Source organism: Hibiscus syriacus, unplaced genomic scaffold (assembly GCF_006381635.1).
Source record: "Hibiscus syriacus cultivar Baekdansim isolate YM2019G1 unplaced genomic scaffold, ASM638163v2 tig00111769_pilon, whole genome shotgun sequence".
NCBI lineage: Eukaryota > Viridiplantae > Streptophyta > Magnoliopsida > Malvales > Malvaceae > Hibiscus > Hibiscus syriacus.
In genome coordinates, this window is record NW_024063172.1 from 260,890 (window position 1) to 280,545 (window position 19,656).

A 19,656-nucleotide genomic window follows, 5' to 3' on the forward strand; every position below is an offset into this window, starting at 1 on the left:
GGATATGATATAGGGCATTTTCCATCTCTTTTGGCGATGAAATGATGGGTTGAGCGCGCGATTTGCATATAAGTGGTGAATTCACTTTAAATATCAAATTGAAATGTTAGTGTGGCACTCAAGTTCAGTTTTCTTTTTTTTATATAAATTTGAGAGAGATGGTCTTCCATTTCATTGAATATCAAAACCCTTTTATTTGTAGGCATGAATTATACACTTTCCATTTGCTTTTTATCATTTATTTCACTCAAGAGGGACACGAGATTTTATGTTAAGAGAACAAATTAAAACTTATAAAATTTTAAGGAGTGGAACTTGAATTTATAGAAATTCAGGGGACGATAACAGATTTTCAATAAAAAATACATACAAAATCTAAAATTGTTGAACTATATTTTGATATAACAATTAAGGTAAAATGTTTTTGGACTTGAATTAAATTTATTCAAAGTTTTCAAAAATAATTCAAAGTCCTTAAAACTTGGAATTGAGCACAAAACGTTTTTCTGTACAAATAGTACTGATACTATTCTTACAGTATCGATACCTCATGAACAATACCGATACTGTTCATATGGTATCGATACCAAAGGTAAGGGAAATATCGATACTAACTAGGTAGTATCGATACTATCAACAATGCTCGAATTCTATAACGCAAAAATAGTACTGATACCAAAAGGAATATTGCTACTACTCTGTGTAGTAGTATCGATACCATTGACGTAATATCGATATGATCAGACCTCAACGGCTAGTAACGACTAGTTGATTTAAAAATAACAAAAGTAGTACCGATATTCCCTTTAAGAGTACCGATACCCTCTGTTCTGGACAATTTTATTTTGCTCGAAAATTGATCCCAACGGCTCCAAAACACTCTCAACGACTAGAAACGGCCACAACAACATTTCAACATATAAATACAAGTTGAGGACACTTGAAGAAGGGTTAGAACACCTATCCAAGCATTTAAACACAAGAGAAGAATTTTTCAATCTTATTTTCATTTCTCTTGTAAATATTGTATTTGTGTGAGCTTAATTCTTTGTAAACACCTATCTTTGAGAGGTTTATTTGTTTACTTTTTTTTATCCTTTTGTAAAAAGGTTGTTCTATCTTAACAAAATCAAAAGATAAGAAATTGTAAATGTTACTCTTAATCATTGAAAAAGAAAGACAACCGTCCACATTTGCCCCGCCTAGGTTTATCCTTGAATTCGGCGCTTCCATTGCTTGTACTAATCATCATCATCAAACCTTTCTTTATGTTTTACAAAAGAAATGGCAAATTACACATTTGGTAATTAAACTTTACTCTCTTTTATATTTCACTTATATACTTTTAGTTTTTTCAATTTACTCACTGAATTTTACAAATTGATTTTACAAATTGATTTTTTTTGTTTTCCACCGTTAAATAATTAAACGACACTAAAACTTGGCAACTTACATCAAAATGATGTCCTTTTAAATTCCTGAAAAAAAGATTTTAGACTAGAATGACGTCGTTTTGGTTAAAATAGGAGCATGTCATAACACATTTATTATTTAACGGCAGAGTGACAAAAAAATAATCTATAAAGTTCAATGAGTAAATTAAAAAAATTAAAAGTACGATGAGTAAAATAGGAGAGAGAATAAAATTCAATTACCAAATGGTAGTTTACCCAAAAAGAAAAGCTTATTGACCCGATCCATATATCGCAAAATGATATTGCAGCTAGATAGGTCTCCGTATCCACCCACTCGGTTAAGAAAATATCAAAATGACAAGATCAATAAAATCGACAGAGGATAATAATGTCATTTAAATTTTGGGCAAATTAAACGTTTCATACCTAAATTATTACTTTTGTTACGTTTCAATGCTCAAATTTTTTTTAAATTATATCTAACGTTTAATTATGTTTCAATTTGGTATCTCGTCATTAAAAAATTAACATAGATGCTTATATGACATTTTTTTAATAATGACATGACATTGCCTTATAGTTATACAACAACATCACTATTAAATTTTTAATGATGGGGTACAAAAATAAAACCTAAACTAAACTTTATATATTATTTAAAAATAAATAAAGTTTAGATACCAAAATAAAATCTTACCCTATAACAATTAGCCTAAAAAAAAGCCACTTGAGATCATACACGGATTATACAACGAAAATATTAAAAATTCATTCAAAAAATTCGAACAAAAGATAGATATGAACATATCTGTTTGTATCGAAAAATAGATCAGAATAGAGGATCAAAACCACTGAAAGATCACCCATAGATGCAAATTAGAGTTGAGCTTCGTGAAAAATTTATCTTCAAACGCAAACCACATATTCAAGTCTAATTTGAGAGTCTAAAACAGAAAAAATAATAAATAAATGTCATCTTGATCAATAAAATAATATCAAATCTAACATAAAAAAATTAAAAAAATAAGTCAAACAACCAATAAAAAAGAAAAAAAAAAGGTCAAAGACAGATAAAAACATTATCGACGCAATGATTGTGGGGAATTCTTCCTCTCCACAAACGGCTTTAAATCATTATCATCATGTATCTTTAATTAACAATTAAATGAATAATTAACTTATTTTGTATTAAAAATGAATAATTAAGATAAATGCAAGTTAATTGTGATTATAATAAATAATGCTTATAAAATCAAAGATAAATTAATAAAAATGATAAATAATTAATAAGCAATATAAATTTGAGGAAAGTAATGATTTATCTCCTTTTAATATTATGAATATCTATAATAATTTATATTATTTATAGAATTTTTTATATCTATAGTATATTATGTATCATGATAAAATAATTTAGAATAAACTGCACATTTAGTATTTAAATTATCAATTTTGATCAATTTTAGTATCTAAACTTTTATTTTTTTCAAAACTTAAAGCTAAGTTTTTAATGGGTACTTAAATGAAATAAAACTAAACGTCATATATGATTTTAAAAATTAAAAATTTAGATATTAAAACATATCAAAATTAATAATTTATATAATAAAAATGTAATTTACCCAAAATTTCATTAAACCCTAAAAAATAAGTAAGATACAAACTCTATAACAATGCAATGCAATGCAATGCAATGCAATGCAATGCAATATAATTGTCTCGTTAAAAACTTTTACCAAAATAGTCAAGTGAAAGAAACCTTGGTTAAACAAAAGGGTAAACTACAAATTTAGTACCTAAACTGTTAGTTTTAGTTTATTTTAATACCTAAACTTTTAGTTTTTTTCATAATTATACTTAACATTTAGTTTTTGTTTCATTTTAATACCCCCATCATTAAAAACTTAACGCGTTTAGTACCTAAATTATTAGTTTTGATCCGTTTTAGTACTTAAACTTTCATTTTTTTCCTTCAAAATTTAACGTTAAATTTTGAACATGATACTAAATGAAACAAAAACTAAACTTTGCGTATGATTTTAAAAAATAAAAAATTTAAATAATAAAATAGACTAAAACTAATAATATAATTGCTAAATGTGTAATACCCTAATAAAAAGTGAGTATATTATATTTTCACTCTCTTTTGACAAAGTCATTTAATATAGTCAAATCATCGCTTGAAAAAACCAAAAGAAATTGCTGGACTTGGGCTGAGAAGAGGTGGGGTTTAGCAAGAGTTGGACGTTAATCCCATTTTGGGCTTCTTGGTTGGGATTTTTAGAAACTTTGAGATATATCTTTAATGGGCAGAGGTGGAAGTTTGAATCATAAAATTACGATTTTATATTCTATTCGATGAGAGTTTTATAATGGTATACCATATGTTTAAAATGGTTGAACGGTGAATGAGAAATTAATTCTCAAAATAAGCTACTTGTGAATTATGTTGAAGAAAATGGAAAGCGTAATCCCATATTTGTGGTATACCAAATGTGAAACATATCTATTCACATGAATCAACTTGAGTGCTGTAGAATTTGCAAGATAAAGCTTCGCCTCGTATGTAGGATTAAATGTGCAGGTTGTTTAGAACTAGTCTGTACAAGAAAACCAATAGTATCAATGCGAACGTGATAGAAGTCAAGACAGGGCACAAGTATTCTGATCGCAGGCTTTCAAAGAAAATAAAGGTCAATGTTACGAGATAAATTTATAAGAATGTGCCATATATAGATATATGTTATGTGATAAGGACTCCTTTTCTGAATTGGTGCGAGTTTGATATGACGAAGATAAGCTCTACATTGACAATACTACAATTTTCAAGATCAATGAGAAGGGTATTATTGTATGAAGAAAAAAAACGTTTTTTTTTCTTCTCGTGAACCTTAGACTTGGAACATGAGCATGTACTGGTAATGGTCATGAATGACTACAAATGGTTTTGAATCATCAATCAAACCTGCGATTCAATGGCAAAGAACTTTCATTGAATGAAGTTCTAGTTCAGGATAGGTCCTGGGCAACCCTTCCCCCTCCCCTTACAAAATATAGCTTTGAATCAGGCCACTGCCACTCTTAAATTTTGCCGTAAAGATTTAGGCAAGGAATATCTGTGCAACGTATGAGATGTAAATGATAGCATGTTATTTGATTCTATCACCATTGGAACTTTCTATAGGTCTCATATTTTCTGATATATTCATATGTATACCATGACTTTGTTGATTATGTTCTTAACATTTTAATAATGATGCTCTACGTGCAGGAGCAATTCATCGTTTAGGTCAGAATTGTCTTCGGACTCCTGATGCTATTGACAAAGCCGATGAAGAAACTATCAAGAACTTGATCTACCCGGTATGTCATCCTAGAATTCACTTAAAAAACTAGGTATCAATAGTTTTTCTTTTGGCTTCTGTGTGCTAGTCCAGACGAGGTGTAGAAGTTTTTTTGCCTGTAAGCTGTAACTTTATCCTATTCCCTACTCTATTCTTTTCTCTCTCCCCTTCCCCCCTGCATCTTTCTCGGCTACTGTAAGAGTTATGAAATTCCATTTTCTTTGTTTTAGGTCGGGTTTTATGCAAGGAAAGCTACTAATACGAAGAAAATCGCAAAAATCCGTCTTATGAAGTATGATGGGGACATTCCAAGGACATTGGAGGAATTACTCATACTTCCAGGGATAGGCCCAAAGATGGCTCATTTGGTAGGGTAATTGCGTACCTTTTCTCGATTATATGTACACTGGATTTTTACTGTCGTTTGAGTGGTGCTTTAGGTTATGAATATTGCGTGGAATGATGTTCAAGGGATATGTGTAGAGATACTCATGTGCATCGCATTTCCAATCGGCTTGGATGGGTGTCTCGACCTGGGACAAAACAGGTAACCTCCATCTTATACATTGATGATGGCAAGAAGTTGGATGTTTTATGTTTAGTTCTTTCATCTTTTATCTACTCTTGACATTGTTCTTTCCTTACTTCGATTAATTGTAATATATTTTTAGCATTAGAAGTGCTCAATTTGGATATCTATCTGAATTTAATCAGGATTGTAGATAACACCGAAATTTGGAACTTCAAATACGTTTCAGCGTCTGAAGATAGATGAAATGGATTTAATTCCTGTAATTATTTGGATAAGTGCATCGATGTCATATTTGAATAAAGATTTTAGGAAAATAACCCAATTGGAAGATATCCGTAAATATTTTACTCAACTCAGTTAACGTAGTGGATGTAAAGCCTATGGAGATATGACTTCTTGACAGTAATTTGACTTCAAAGTAGCAAAATGATGTTTGTTCCTCCTTTCCACGTTTTTTTTAATCACCACTTCCAAACAAATATTTTCGTACAACTTCCAAGTGTAATTTCAAACATAAATGTGCACTCTTATAGAACTAGATGCATGCATAGGGTTAAATTTATCTTATCTATGAATGGCTTCGTACATGCTACATTCATTGGTATACGTCTCACCTTCATGGTTACTGCCTTAAACATCCTTGTTTTCGTAAATTTTCCAATTTTTATATAACTTGTGATAACTACTACTGCAGTTCCTTTCGGTAATGTATTTCATACGATCTTATCGCCAACCCCTGAATTTATGCAACTAAGGCCGAACAACCGAATGCTTTTATGACTAAATTTGAGTTTGAACAGGTGGGATTTGGACGGACGATTTGTACTCCACTCAGGCCACGCTGTGATTCCTGCAGCATTACTGAGTTTTGCCCCTCTGCATTCAAGGAAGCCTCAAGCCCGTCATCCAAGGTTAAAAAATCCAGTTAAAAAACCCGGTGTTAGAAAAAAGCTTTGATCATTTTAATTCTTGGGGACAGGATTTTGATTTCCATTTCGGTTGCTTCAACTTATTCTTTTCGGCTAATTGAATTGTCATATGCTGCAACTTGATATTCTAATATCTAATCAGATGTAGGTGTGAACCTTTCTTTCTATTTTGTTGGGCGACTTAGAAGCATATATGCATTTTGAGGCAACTCTTGTTACAAAAGTTCTTACTGAAAACCTGTCATGACAAGAATTTGGAAAGTTCTGACCAAAGCATGCGTTGCATATTGCTTGCATGATTTGGTGTGAGCCTATTGAGTGTTCTCATCGGTAAAAAGAAGTGTTATTCTTCATAGAGGTTCCGAATTTAAATGATTGTATTTGTAGGGTGTACGTGCATGTCGATAGATAAAGAAAATTCTGAATAAATATTACCGTGCAATTATTCCATACCATTTTTTTAAAATTTGAGGGCCTTGAGTACCGTATTTAAACATAAAATGGAAGCACAAATTAAACGATTTCAGTGACTAAAGGATTTATTGTTATTCTTTGAGATTTTAGATTCGAGTACAATGTATATAAATATTCATTATCTATAAAATAAATGAGAGTTACCTTTAAATTGATAATTGTTTTATATTTGTCCCATATATTAAAAAAAAACATAATATGTAAAGGCGCTTAAGTGTTGATTGGATTTGTTTAAAATTTTATCAACATCGAAATTCATGTTGAGTAATGGACTCCATTCCTCAGCAATGCTAACAAAGCCAAAATCTTCACTTAACCACTTTCTGTTTTCCCTCAAATTTTCAATATCTTCCCTGCACACTTCCACAAAGGATAGCATCATCCCCAACTCTGCAAAAATCCGCTGCAAAAATTCCAAATTTATTGTTTATTGCAATACCCAGATCACTCAACATGGAAGAAATAGGAATATCAAAGAAGCCGAATCGATCTTCAACGGCATGCCGTTCAAAAGTACTGTATCTTGGACTGCCATGCTGACAGCTTATGCAGAAAATGGGAACATCTCGAAAGCCCGTGAGATGTTCGACAAAATGCCGGAAAGAACAACTTCTTCGTATAATGCGATGATCACAGCTTATAATAAGAATGGCGGTATGTTACATGAAGCTTATGAACTTTTCTTCAACATGTCTGAACGAGATGCAGTGACTTACGCCACAATGATCACCGGGTTTGTTAGTAAAGGAAGGTTTGATAAAGCCTTGGAAATTTATGAAATTACTCCTGGGAAATGGAGGGAACCGGTTTGTTCAAATGTATTGATAAATGGGTATTTGAAAGTTGGGAAATTGGATATGGCAGTTGGTGTTTTCAAAGGTATGGTTCGGAGAGATGTTGTTTCTTTGAGCCTAATGGTTGATGGGTATTGCAAGAGTGGGAAAATTGTGGAGGCTAGAAAGTTGTTTGACGACATGGTGGAGAGAAATGTAGTCACTTGGACAACAATGATTAATGGATACCTAAAAATGGGATATTTAATTGATGGTTTTTGTTTGTTTTCAAGGATGAGAAAAGAAAAAGGAGTTTTGGTTAATTCTACTACCATGACTATCATGTTTGAAGCCTGTGGACATTTTGATAGATATAGAGAAGGTATTCAAATGCATGGATTGGTTTTAAGGTCGGGATTCGAATTTTGTGTTTTTCTAGGAAATTCTATTATTACTATGTATTGTAGGTTTGGTTGTATTGATGCTGCTAATTTGGTATTTGGCATGATGACAAGGAAAGATTTGGTTTCTTGGAATTCTTTGATCATGGGTTATGTACAAGAGAATGAGACAGAGAAAGCTTATGAACTTTTTGAAAAGATGCCTAGAAAGGATGTAGTTTCTTGGACTACCATGATTATGGGTTTTTTTGGTGAAGGACAAACTGATAAAGCTGTTGAGTTGTTTAGAATGATGCCCGAGAAAGATGATGTTGCTTGGACTGTAGTAATTTCAGGGTTTGTCAGCAATGAGATGTACGAGGAGGCTTTTCGCTGGTTCACTGCTATGCTTCAGAAATCAGTAAAGCCAAATTCTCTTACTTTGAGCAGTTTGTTGAGTGCGTCAGCCAATTCAGCAATACTAAGCAACGGGCAGCAGCTCCATGCACAAGCAATCAAGATGCGTTTGGAATTCGATTTGTCAATTCAAAATTCACTTATCTCGATGTACTCCAAATGTGGAAATGTAGCCGATGCCTGTCAAGTCTTTATGAGCATTAAAGAACCGAATGTTGTTTCTTTTAATACAATGATTGCCGGCTTTGCTCAGAATGGATTTGGTCAAGAAGCGCTTAAATTGTTTGGGAAAATGCAGAGTGAAGGCCAGGAGCCAAATCCTATAACCTTTCTAGCCGTTTTGTCTGCCTGCACCCATGTTGGGTTCGTAGAAGTAGGATGGGAACTCTTCAAATCCATGAAATCTTTATATAACATAGAACCTGGGCCTGACCATTTTTCTTGCATGGTTGATCTCCTTGGCCGAGCTGGGTTGTTTGACGAAGCACTTGATTTAATCTATTCAATGCCCTTTGATCCCCATACTGGAGTTTGGGGAGCCCTCTTGGGTGCAAGCATGACTCATCTCCATGTCGGTCTTGCCAAGCTTGCAGCTCAGCAGCTTATTAAGTTGGAGCCCGATAGTGCAACTCCTTATGTTGTTTTGTCCAAATTATATACCATCCTGGGAAAGAAGAAAGAGGAAGACAAAGTAAGAACGGACAAGAAATCCAAAAGGATACAGAAGAGCCCTGGGTGTAGTTGGTTGATGGTTAAGGACAAAGTTCATTTGTTTCTCTCAGGAGATCAATCTCATAAGGATTCAGAAGAGATTAGAGTTACATTACAGACAATTATGAAGGAAATGGAAGAGCTAGGTTGTTATAGATAAATGGCTCCATTCTTAAGCTCCTAATATTTTCCCTCCGTTGGTTCTTCTGCTGTAATAGTTTCTACTATCACAGGCTTGTGACTTTGTTCAAGCAGACCGTGCATTGGTACTCGATGTTTCCTGTCGGTTTTCCAATGTGAACAAAATGCCTTCAACATCACTAGTAATGTTCCATTCCTGAAAGGTGCTAACTTGATCATTCCTTCTTTTCCTGCCACTGTGGTTATTTAATTTTTCGGAGTCAAGAATTTAATGCAGTCGGTAAGCGAGACTCATAGTTGTACTTTTACTTCACCAGGTGTAGTCTCCTATCTTTCATCTGTTATCCATTTTGCAGATGCGAGTTTGTACAAGATTTACAACAAACACAAAAGCTCAGGTATGGGAAATGATATAATTTGTCTCATGTCTCGATAAAAACTCGTCTCATTCTTCTTAAGAAGGCAAATCTGACCAATATTTTCTTGAATCTAAATAGTTGTATTATTGCTTTGTAAAGATTGTTGAACATTACTTTTTAATGAACAAAGTGTTCAATCAAGTGGTTAAATGGAAGACCATGAGGAAACAATCTGGCAGATCCTTTTCCCTTTTACTGCCCAGCTCTCTGCTGCAGGTGGTTTATGTGGTTGGATTTGATGTACGCCTTACTCATCTGAGTGTCTTCTTCACATAGATGCTTTATGTTTCTCCGACTCTTCATTTTCCTTGAAGTACTCATATCATACATCCATGTTAGACGGATATGACATGCAAGCCCTCATGAAAATTTAAAATTATCATATATTTTGGTTTAAAATATATGATATATTTTAAATTTTATACGTTCAAGTTCGCCTCTCCTAAATTCGTCTTATTCACATGTCAAATATATTTGACAATCACATCTGAGTTCGAGCAACGTAATCCAAACATTAGAGAAATACAATGCACTCATGCACACATGGTTATGAATCATGTCTTGCTCATATGAATATGAGGTCTGCATGGACAATCAGTTTCTAATGGATTATGAGACCAGCCAAATGCAACATATTATATCTAATTGAATTCTCATTTGTTCTTTAAATTGTTTTACAGATTATACTGGTAATGATTATTATGTCAGAAGTTGATACAACAGAAATTAGTTGTTGTTGCATATCTCCATCTATTTTTAGGGTTGTGAATGAGACGAGACAGATCATGAGTTATTCAAGATTGACTCGGTCAAAACTTGAATCGAATGAACTCATCTCGAACTCGAATTCTTAACGAGATACTTGATACTCGACTTGAAAAGCTCGCGAGCTACTTGATACTTGCATGGCGCTTATCACAAACGCCCGGCCTATCCCAATACAGTTAATTCTGTTATTGAGATATATAATTACAAAAACTAGGTAGAAATATCAGTTTCCATTTAAAGAAAAAGAAGATTACAGATTCATTAATTCAACAAATACTTGCACATCAAGGCTTTACCATTTGTACAGTCTGTAACAAATAATTAACTTACTAATCTCCCATGATTTTCTCTGAAAATGACTCCTGATGGCAGAGGTTTACCTAGACGGGTCGTCTTTAAAAATTTTAAATTATCATGTATTTTAATTTTTTATATATTTTTTATTAAAAATTTGTTTATCTCTTGAAATTTTATAAGTTCAATCTCAACATAAAAAATTGTGTCCGTCCTGGAGGATGATGACATTACGTTATATTTTGTTAATCTATAATATTCGATAATTATATAAAGAAATTTTCTTTATTTACTTCAGTTGATATGAGTTTCATTTTACTTAACAATTTTTTTAATGATAGACGCCTAAAAGTATAACGAAAAATATTAAACATCTATTTTTAACGAAATATTCTACCACTAGTTGAATGTTAAAGAATAAACTTAGTAATAGTAAAGTAATCACAACTCTATAATCAATAATTAATGAATTTAATTATTATAAAAAATAATTATGCAATTTAATTAAAATGGAAACAATATATACTAATGATGTGGCAATTTATTTTAGGGTAAACTACGCATTTAATACCTAAACTATCAGTTTTAGTCTATTTTAGTACTTAAACTTCAAACTTTTTCAAAACATACCTGACGTTTTGTTTTCATTTTTGTATCTTATCGTTAAAAACTTAACGCTTTTAGTACTTAAATTATCAATTTTGGCACGTTTTAGTACCTAAACTTTCAATTTTTTAAAAATTGAATGTAAAATTTGAACGAGATACTAAAATGAAACAAAAACTAAAGTTTTTAACGGCGGATACTATAATGAAACAAAAACTAAACTTTATGTATGATTTTGAAAAAATCGAAAGTTTAGGTACTATAACGGATCAAAATTGATAGTTTAGGTACTAAAGATGTAATTTACTCTTTGTTTTACTCTTTCACTCAAGGATAAACTATGTGGATGGTCCCTTATGTTTTGGGTCTGACCAACTTTTGTCACTAACTTAAAAAATAAGGAAAAATGACCCTTAATGTTATTGATCAGTTCGATTTAGTCCCTCGGCCATTAATTTTCGTTAACACCCTTTTGTTTAAGTCCCTAACATTTGTGAGAGACTACAATCGAACGGATCGATAACATTAGGACCATTCTCCCTTAATTTTTAAATTAATGAGCAAAGTTGATAAGACCGAAAGCATAGATGGCTATCTACATAGTTTACCCTTCACTCAATTAACTAGACCGTATTTAAAGCAAAACTCGTCATTTACCAAAATTCTTACAGGCTATACGAGATAAGTACGGAAAAAGTTGTCCTAATATTCTCCCTGTATCTTCGGGGAATATCTCGACTGACTGTGCGCTGACATTAGGTTGTAATTATATATACCTTTTTACTTTTACATATCATATGAATTTTAATTCTCTCTTTTACTATAAATAAATTAAGATGACCCAAAATTCCAATTCTCAAAGATCAATGTCGAAGATGAATAAGATAGCTGCGGCTTTCAACGAAGCAGCACTGCTGTACGAGACCAGCGGCAGCGAGCACTCGCCGGAGGATCCGACCGACCTGTCGGATCTCGTGAATTCGTTCTTCGAGAGTGGCGGCGGTGGTGGTTTCGACGTCGGAACCGATGAAGCGACGACGTTTTGTCTAGAGCGCGACGATGGTGACTGGTCGGATTCCGAAACGGTAAGTACTACGTTGCTGGGTTTGCTGCAGTACGACCAAGAGGAAGACGTGAAGAAGATGGTCAAGAAAGAGACGGAACATGCATGTGAGACGTCGATAGGGTTCGGGTTATCTGATGATTTCAAGCGGCGGTTGATGTCTCACCTGCGCGACAGGGGCTTCGATGCCGGTTTGTGCAAAACCCAGCGGGATAAACTTGGTCGGAACTACTCTCCGGTGCCTACGAATACGTAGATGTACTGTACACCAATGGTTCTCGTTACATTGTGGAAGTGAATCTCGCGGCTCAGTTCGAAATAGCTCGACCGACGACCAGTTACTCCTCATTGCTCCGACTTATCCCGCCGGTCTTCGTCGGCAAACCCGAAGAGCTGAAGCAGATCGTGAAGCTAATGTGCAAAGCGATGAGGGAATCCATGAAAGCCGAGGACATGCACTTGCCGCCGTGGCGGCGAAGCGGCTACATGCAGTCCAAGTGGTTCGGTCATTACAAGCGCACCATCAACGATGTTCCGATCCGGCCGACGGCAGAAAGATGGGTTGAAAGCTGGGATTTAACTGTTGCCTTAGAAGGCAATAACTAGGATTACATTTATACATATTTAGAATAATGAACTAACTGGCTGTTTACTAGGTCATCGTATCACTGGTTGTTGTTTTAAAGATTAAAGATTAATTTTAAATTTGAATACCAAAATGTAATTTTATTATTGGATTAATTTATAATTCTATAACTTTTAAAGAGATTAAACTTTGTTTTTGCCATTTTTGAAGGGTCAAGGCCTTAGTTTACAGGTAGGGAGGGGTGGATCCGAATTCGATGGGTTTGATTTGATCCGATCGGGTCGGATTTTAAAAAGAAATCATATTCGGGTCAGATTTAGGATGAAAAAATTCGATCCAATCCGACCTGAAAATAATATAAAATACCTTATATATATTTAAGGATAATTATAATAATATCCTTCTTTATATTATTTTCAATGAAGTCCCTATTTATTAAATAAAATTAATAATTTTATATTATTTTTGGTCAGGTCGGAGTCGGGTTTTATCTCAAAAGTTAGGTCGGATTTCAGGTCAGGTGGAATTACTCTAAACTCATATCGAATTAAGTTTCGAGTGGAAGTATAAAATTTTTGGGTTGGTTTGGTCGAAAATTGATCCAATCCGACTCATGTCCATTCCTATTTACAGGAATAAGAAAAATTAGAAACTGACGATTTTTTTATCGTATTTAATATTAGGAATATGATTGTTCATAGAGTATTTGAACATATATTATAAAATTAAATTATCTATGACAAAAATAAAGATGATATAATTTACCCTTTAATTGATGTTTTTAAAACATTATGATATCACAAATGTAAAACGTTTATATAACACAAATTGTTAACGTTAAAAATAAATTTTAAAGTAAATTTAAATACTTAAGCTATAATTACGATGTGTAAAAATATAGGTAGTTCAATGTTTATTGGGCGAAAAGATATTAATTTATTTTAATATAAATTATTATTATTATATATATTAGAAATAAATTGTGGGATCAAATTGAATACTTGCATAAATTATTGTATAGAGAGTAAATTTTCCATTTTCTGGGTCAGCTGAACCCATGGTAATCTACGCTTCGCTTGTCTGCAGTCGTCTCTCACTGTCTCAGCCTTCACTTCTTAATTTTCTCTTTCTCTCCCGTGCAAGCAAAAAAGACGAGAGAGAAAAGAAAAAAAAAGATTCAAAAACCCAACATTTATCTGGGAAAATCATATTGGTTTTACATTTTCTCGGAGAGGAAGCGAAAGAAAAGTGACATATTTTTTCCCTGACGAGAATTAAGCTTTCATTTGAAATCAGAACTTTGGGTCTCTTAATGCTTGCTCTGTTTCATTGATCAAACATTTTCTTCGAGCTTTGAGACTCGAATATATAGCCCAAGGAAAACGATTGTTTGTTTTCATTTCTGGGTTTTGAGGGAGATTCTTGATCCTGACAACTCTTGTTGACTTTTTTTTTTATCATCAAGACTGAAGAGTCAGAAAATTATTATCTTGAATCGTTCCTTGTTTGGGAATCAGCTGAAAAAATCTAATTAAGTGTTGATAGCCGAGAATAAATTTCTAGGAATTTGATTGTTGCTATCTTGGTGGAGATATGACGCTAGAGACTTTACCAGGGAGTTCAGGGTATCTGGATTTGTTTCCAGAGAGAAGAATGTCCTATTTCGGTAATCCATATGTTCTTGGACTTACTGTGATTGCTGGAATTGGTGGCTTGCTATTTGGCTACGACACAGGTTATCAAATCCCTTTCAACCCTTATTTCCAACTCTCTTTGTTCCTCGTTAGATTTGCTGTATTCATCTGATGACAATGATTTGTGTCTTTCAGTAGGTGAAACCAAGTTCTGTTGAATGTCTGGTTCATCTGATGACAGATTTTATTTTTCAGTTATAGGGGATGAGAGTCCAGCTTTTATTTGAATGTATGTTTCATCTGATGACAAAGATTTCTATGTTTCAGTCGGTGAATCCGAGTTTTGTTTGAGTGTCGGTTCTGTGTTTCAGCAGATGAAACTGAGTTTTGTTAGAATCTGGATTGTAGCATCAGAATTGGACTGATCTAACTCTTTGAGAGAGCAAATTTCTTGTCTCATATTTGAAACTTGAGGACTTGGACTTACTCTTAATTTAACATGATCATAATTGATTTTCATTTAATTTCTCATTCGAATAGTTTTGTAACTTAAGAAACCCCTAAAACTGTTAATTTAGTTCATGAAATTCAACTGAACAAAACTGGAACACATGATTGTTTTCATTTCTTTATCTGTTTACTTTATTTTAAAAAAATAAATATTTTACATTGATTCCCAAGCAAAAGTTCTCATTTGAAAATGGTAATAATTGCAGGTGTGATATCAGGGGCCCTTCTTTACATAAAAGATGACTTTGAGGTTGTCAATCAGAGTAGTTTCCTGCAGGTATTATCTTCTCAGCTTTTAAAGGTGTTCTGAAATGCTAAACTTACTTTATTCATGAAAAAAATGGAATCAAAGAAAGTCTTCCCTTTTTTTTGGGGGAGGGGGTGTGGTTGATTGAATGGGAGAGGTAGAAATGCTGAGAGCTCTGTGAGCAGGTGCCCACGGGCAGCATCGTTGGATCTTTTGTGTTTTGCTTCTCAACTCTTCACTTTTCTTGAAGTACACATGTCCCGGACAAGTGTATTGGGATATTATCCTCCAAGGATCCTCCTAATACATGGAACTTTTGGGAAAAAAAGTGTACATACCTGTTTCAGGCACATACCCATGTTACAATTAGAATTGAGTCTGAGTAAAATAGCTTGTGAGTGCATGCAACTGCTAGCTTTCAGTTCATGGGATAGGCGGTCCTAATCCCTGACAAAAACGGGGTATTTTGTGTTTGCAGAAGGACCAAAAGGTAAGCAATTGGGGTGTTCTAGAAGGCTTATAGATCCCATGGCTCCTAAACTCAAGATCTCATGTGCACATGCAGCTGCTAGCTTTTAATTGATCAGGATAGACAATTCTAATCCTGGCAAAAAAAGACAAACCCCACATTTGCAAAAGGTGCTGAAGGGTAGCAATTGAGGCATTCGGAGGGCTTATATCCCATTTCCCCTAAACTATATAGCTTGTGTGTACATGAAGCTGCTAGCTTTTAGTTGATAGGGATAGGCAATTCTAATTCCTGGTAAAAATAGGCAAATCTTATGTTTGCAAAAGGTGCAGAAGAGGAGCGATTGGGTGACATGGAGGGTTTATGTTTCCATTGGCCCTTAAACTTGGTATCTTATATTACTCCTAGTGTTGGTTAACATGTAAATAATTTTTTTAATTTCAAAATTTTCCCTGTTTGGTATTATCCTGATGTTTTTATTCGGCAGGAAACTATTGTCAGCATGGCCTTGGTAGGTGCAATCATTGGAGCTGCATCCGGAGGTTGGATTAACGATGCGTATGGACGTAAGAAGGCTACACTTCTTGCTGATGTTGTCTTTACAGCTGGAGCAGTTGTCATGGCCGCTGCACCCGATCCGTATGTGCTGATATTGGGACGATTTTTTGTTGGCCTAGGTGTGGGTATAGCATCTTTGACTGCTCCCATATACATTGCCGAAGCATCACCCTCAGAAGTAAGGGGTGGGTTAGTTAGCACAAATGTGCTCATGATAACTGGTGGACAATTTCTTTCCTACCTTGTAAATCTTGCTTTTACAGAGGTCAGCTTGTCTTCCTTTTTCTACTTCATTTGGTTTCATCTGCTTGAACCAATATTTATATATATATATACATTGTGTATGATAATTACGATATGATTAAAATGTTATTATATTTTGCATTTATGAAAAATACATATCTTATAAAAAGTAGGATTCCTCTTTTTCTTAAAAAATGGTTTTCTATCAGTATAAACTGAAAATAAATTCCCCAATTACCTGCGCAGACAAATTTGTTTGCTTTAGAAGTTCAATATTTACAAGGTTGGTGTTGAATGAAGCTAATAAATGGTTCAATTAACAAGCTATAGCTGAATAGTCAGTAAACGGACACCTGTAGATCCTGAACTCAATGAGTTGGTTCAAAAGGTATAGATAGTAATACTCAATTGCCTTATTATGATAAGATTCAAGGTTGAAGATGATCTTATATTTAAACTGAAGATAGAATGTCAAATGTGCATGTTAAATTACTGGTTAATAAATCATTGATGACTAGGCATTTTACTATTATCAGTCTCTCTTGTGTGGTGTTATTGAGTTAAATAAATACTTGATTTGGTAAACCTCAAATTTTGTTCTAAGTAATACCAGTTCCCCGAGGTAATTGTTTATTTTCTTGGAAAAATTGGATAATTTTATTCTAATTATGCTCATTATTTTTTCTGCTGGCATGAAATGGTGTTCAATTTTGCAGTTTTGGAGACACCATATCCCAGATAAATACGGGGTTTGCATATAATTGGTCTTGAACGGAAACCAGTGACGGAATTCACTTGTTCTTTTCTGCTAGTTAGGTTATGCATGTGCAGCCATTATTTTCAACATGTTGAATTTTACCTAGTATGTAGCGTAAATATGTTCCATGTTCTGTAAAATGTGTGCTAAATAAATGAACATAGGAAGCTAAAAGTTAGATCAGAAGCTTTATTATCCATTATTCTTTTGATGCTTATTGTCCACTCATAGAGAGCTAAGGGCTTCTAATTTGATCTCAGAATACATATTCAATTTTAAGGCTATTGGGGGTAAGCTTATGGTGTTTCCTCCCCATAGAGACCAGTGGTTTTATAAAAACAAATAAGTGTATGATTCTGGAAATCTTGGAGAACCATTATTCGTTCAACACGATTTGAAGCATTTTAAGAGAAATAAGCGTATGATTCTGTTAGCATAATTTGATAAAATCATATCCATTTAAACCAGTGGTTTTCTTGCCAATACCATATTCGTTTAATTCTGGATATTCAAGTTTCGAGGTCTTAATGTTATTAGAGGTGAGAGAAGCATATGATTAGGCGAAGGATGATGGTTCATGGGTCCAGATTTAGTTCTGTTACCTGGCGTTTATGCATCATAGGACTTCATGCACTCCAAAATGTTCTCGAGTACCTCTAGTAGCTGTCTAAAACATTGTTGCATGAACAGGTTAAAGGAACTTGGAGATGGATGCTCGGAGTTTCAGCCATACCTGCTGTCATTCAGTTCTTCCTTATGCTTTGTATGCCCGAGTCTCCACGATGGCTTTTCATGAAGGTACATCCATTACTTTTGGGGAAATTTCTGTGGATCCTGTATACTCCTTTAACGAACCATCTCATCATATTGTACAGAATGAGAAAGATAAAGCCATAGCGGTGCTTTCTAATATTTACGACATTGCTCGATTAGAGGATGAAGTGGATCATCTTTCTGCTGCAGAAGAAGAAGAACGTCAGAGAAAGAAACCGTCAGATATTTAGATGTTTTCAGAACAAAAGAAATTAGACTTGCCTTTCTGGCTGGGGCAGGACTTCAGGTAAGGACTCTAACATCGACGTTCTTTTGGAATGTGTGGTCCCTCAGAATTACATTTTTCTTTTTATATATTCTTTTAAAAAAATCAACTTGTAATCGCATCATTTTTTTGAGACGTCACTTCGTCTAATTCTTAATGCACTTAATGTGACTCGTGACCTTTATATCTTTCAACATGAAATGTACTCGGAGTTAATTAAGAACATTACAGTGAATACAACTCTTATAACTATTTTTATGACATAGAAACTGTGATTATATGTAGGCTTTGCAGCAGTTCACTGGTATCAATACTGTGATGTACTATAGTCCAACAATTGTCCAGATGGCTGGCTTCAATTCTAATAAGCTTGCTCTTCTGCTGTCACTTGTTGTCGCTGCCATGAATGCAGCAGGAACTGTTGTGGGCATTTACCTTATCGATCATTTTGGGAGGAAAAATCTGGCTCTTTCGAGCTTATCAGGTGTTATTGTGTCCCTTGTCATCCTTGCAGGGGCTTTCTTTGCCCAAACACCTGATTCTTCTAATGGAATTTATGGATGGATGGCAGTCATTGGATTAGCTCTTTACATTGCATTCTTCGCACCTGGAATGGGACCCGTTCCATGGACTGTGAACTCGGAGATATACCCTGAGCAGTACCGAGGGATATGCGGTGGCATGTCGGCCACAGTGAATTGGATTTCAAATTTGATGTGGCTCAGACTTTTCTTACAGTCGCCGAAGCCGTAGGAACTGGTGTTACTTTCTTGATCCTGGCTGGCATAGCTTTGCTCGCAGTCGTTTTCGTTACTGTGTATGTGCCGGAGACCAAGGGATTGACATTCGTCGAAGTGGAACAAATTTGGAAAGAAAGGGCTCGTGGAAGCGGTAATAACACACAGAGCCTTCTTGAACAAGGAAATGAATCCTAAACCGACCTGGTTTGCATTTCCACGAAGTCAGTACCTTATCCACAAGGTCTTTGAAGGTGTGTGCTTCATCTTTCTACACATAAATATCGAAAGGTAGGCATCTTAAAACATTTAGATTGTTTACTGCATTTTGTCTTGTATAGAAGTTGTATCATTGCCGAAGTCCTGAACTTTTGAGGCATGATCCATGTTTATTATGGATATTGTTTATTGATGATCTTTATGTTTTCAAGCTTTGTTGGAAGTAAAAATGGCAGCTTTAGAGTCATGAAAGATGCAAGCTGTAATAAGCATTATAGATTGTTTTTGTTAGAGAAATGGAATTGGTCTGTGCTTCCTTTGTTGAAGGACAAACATTAGAGATTTCCTAAAATTCGACTTAGTGGAATCCCGTATTTTGTATATCAGAAAA

General features: G+C 34.2%; 1 protein-coding gene and 3 pseudogenes across 1 annotated transcript; all 4 read left to right on the forward strand.

Moving 5' to 3' along the window:
• The first annotated feature begins 4,661 nt into the window (after positions 1-4,661).
• On the forward strand, positions 4,662-6,251 carry LOC120169775 (annotated as a pseudogene).
• Positions 6,252-6,904: 653 nt separating this feature from the next.
• Positions 6,905-9,411, forward strand: LOC120169736 (pentatricopeptide repeat-containing protein At1g53600, mitochondrial-like). The gene has a single exon (XM_039177861.1). It carries the CDS (start codon positions 6,952-6,954, stop codon positions 9,133-9,135), a length of 2,184 nt encoding a protein of 727 aa, XP_039033792.1. The 5' UTR covers positions 6,905-6,951; the 3' UTR covers positions 9,136-9,411.
• Positions 9,412-12,069: 2,658 nt separating this feature from the next.
• LOC120169776 lies at positions 12,070-12,872 on the forward strand (annotated as a pseudogene).
• A 1,236-nt stretch (positions 12,873-14,108) lies between these two features.
• Positions 14,109-19,412, forward strand: LOC120169738 (annotated as a pseudogene).
• The last annotated feature ends 244 nt before the right edge of the window (positions 19,413-19,656 follow it).

Excerpts from the sequence above, each read along its gene's own strand:
- LOC120169736 (XM_039177861.1), top strand. The coding sequence starts at position 6,952 with ATGTTGAGTAATGGACTCCATTCCTCAGCAATGCTAACAAAGCCAAAA.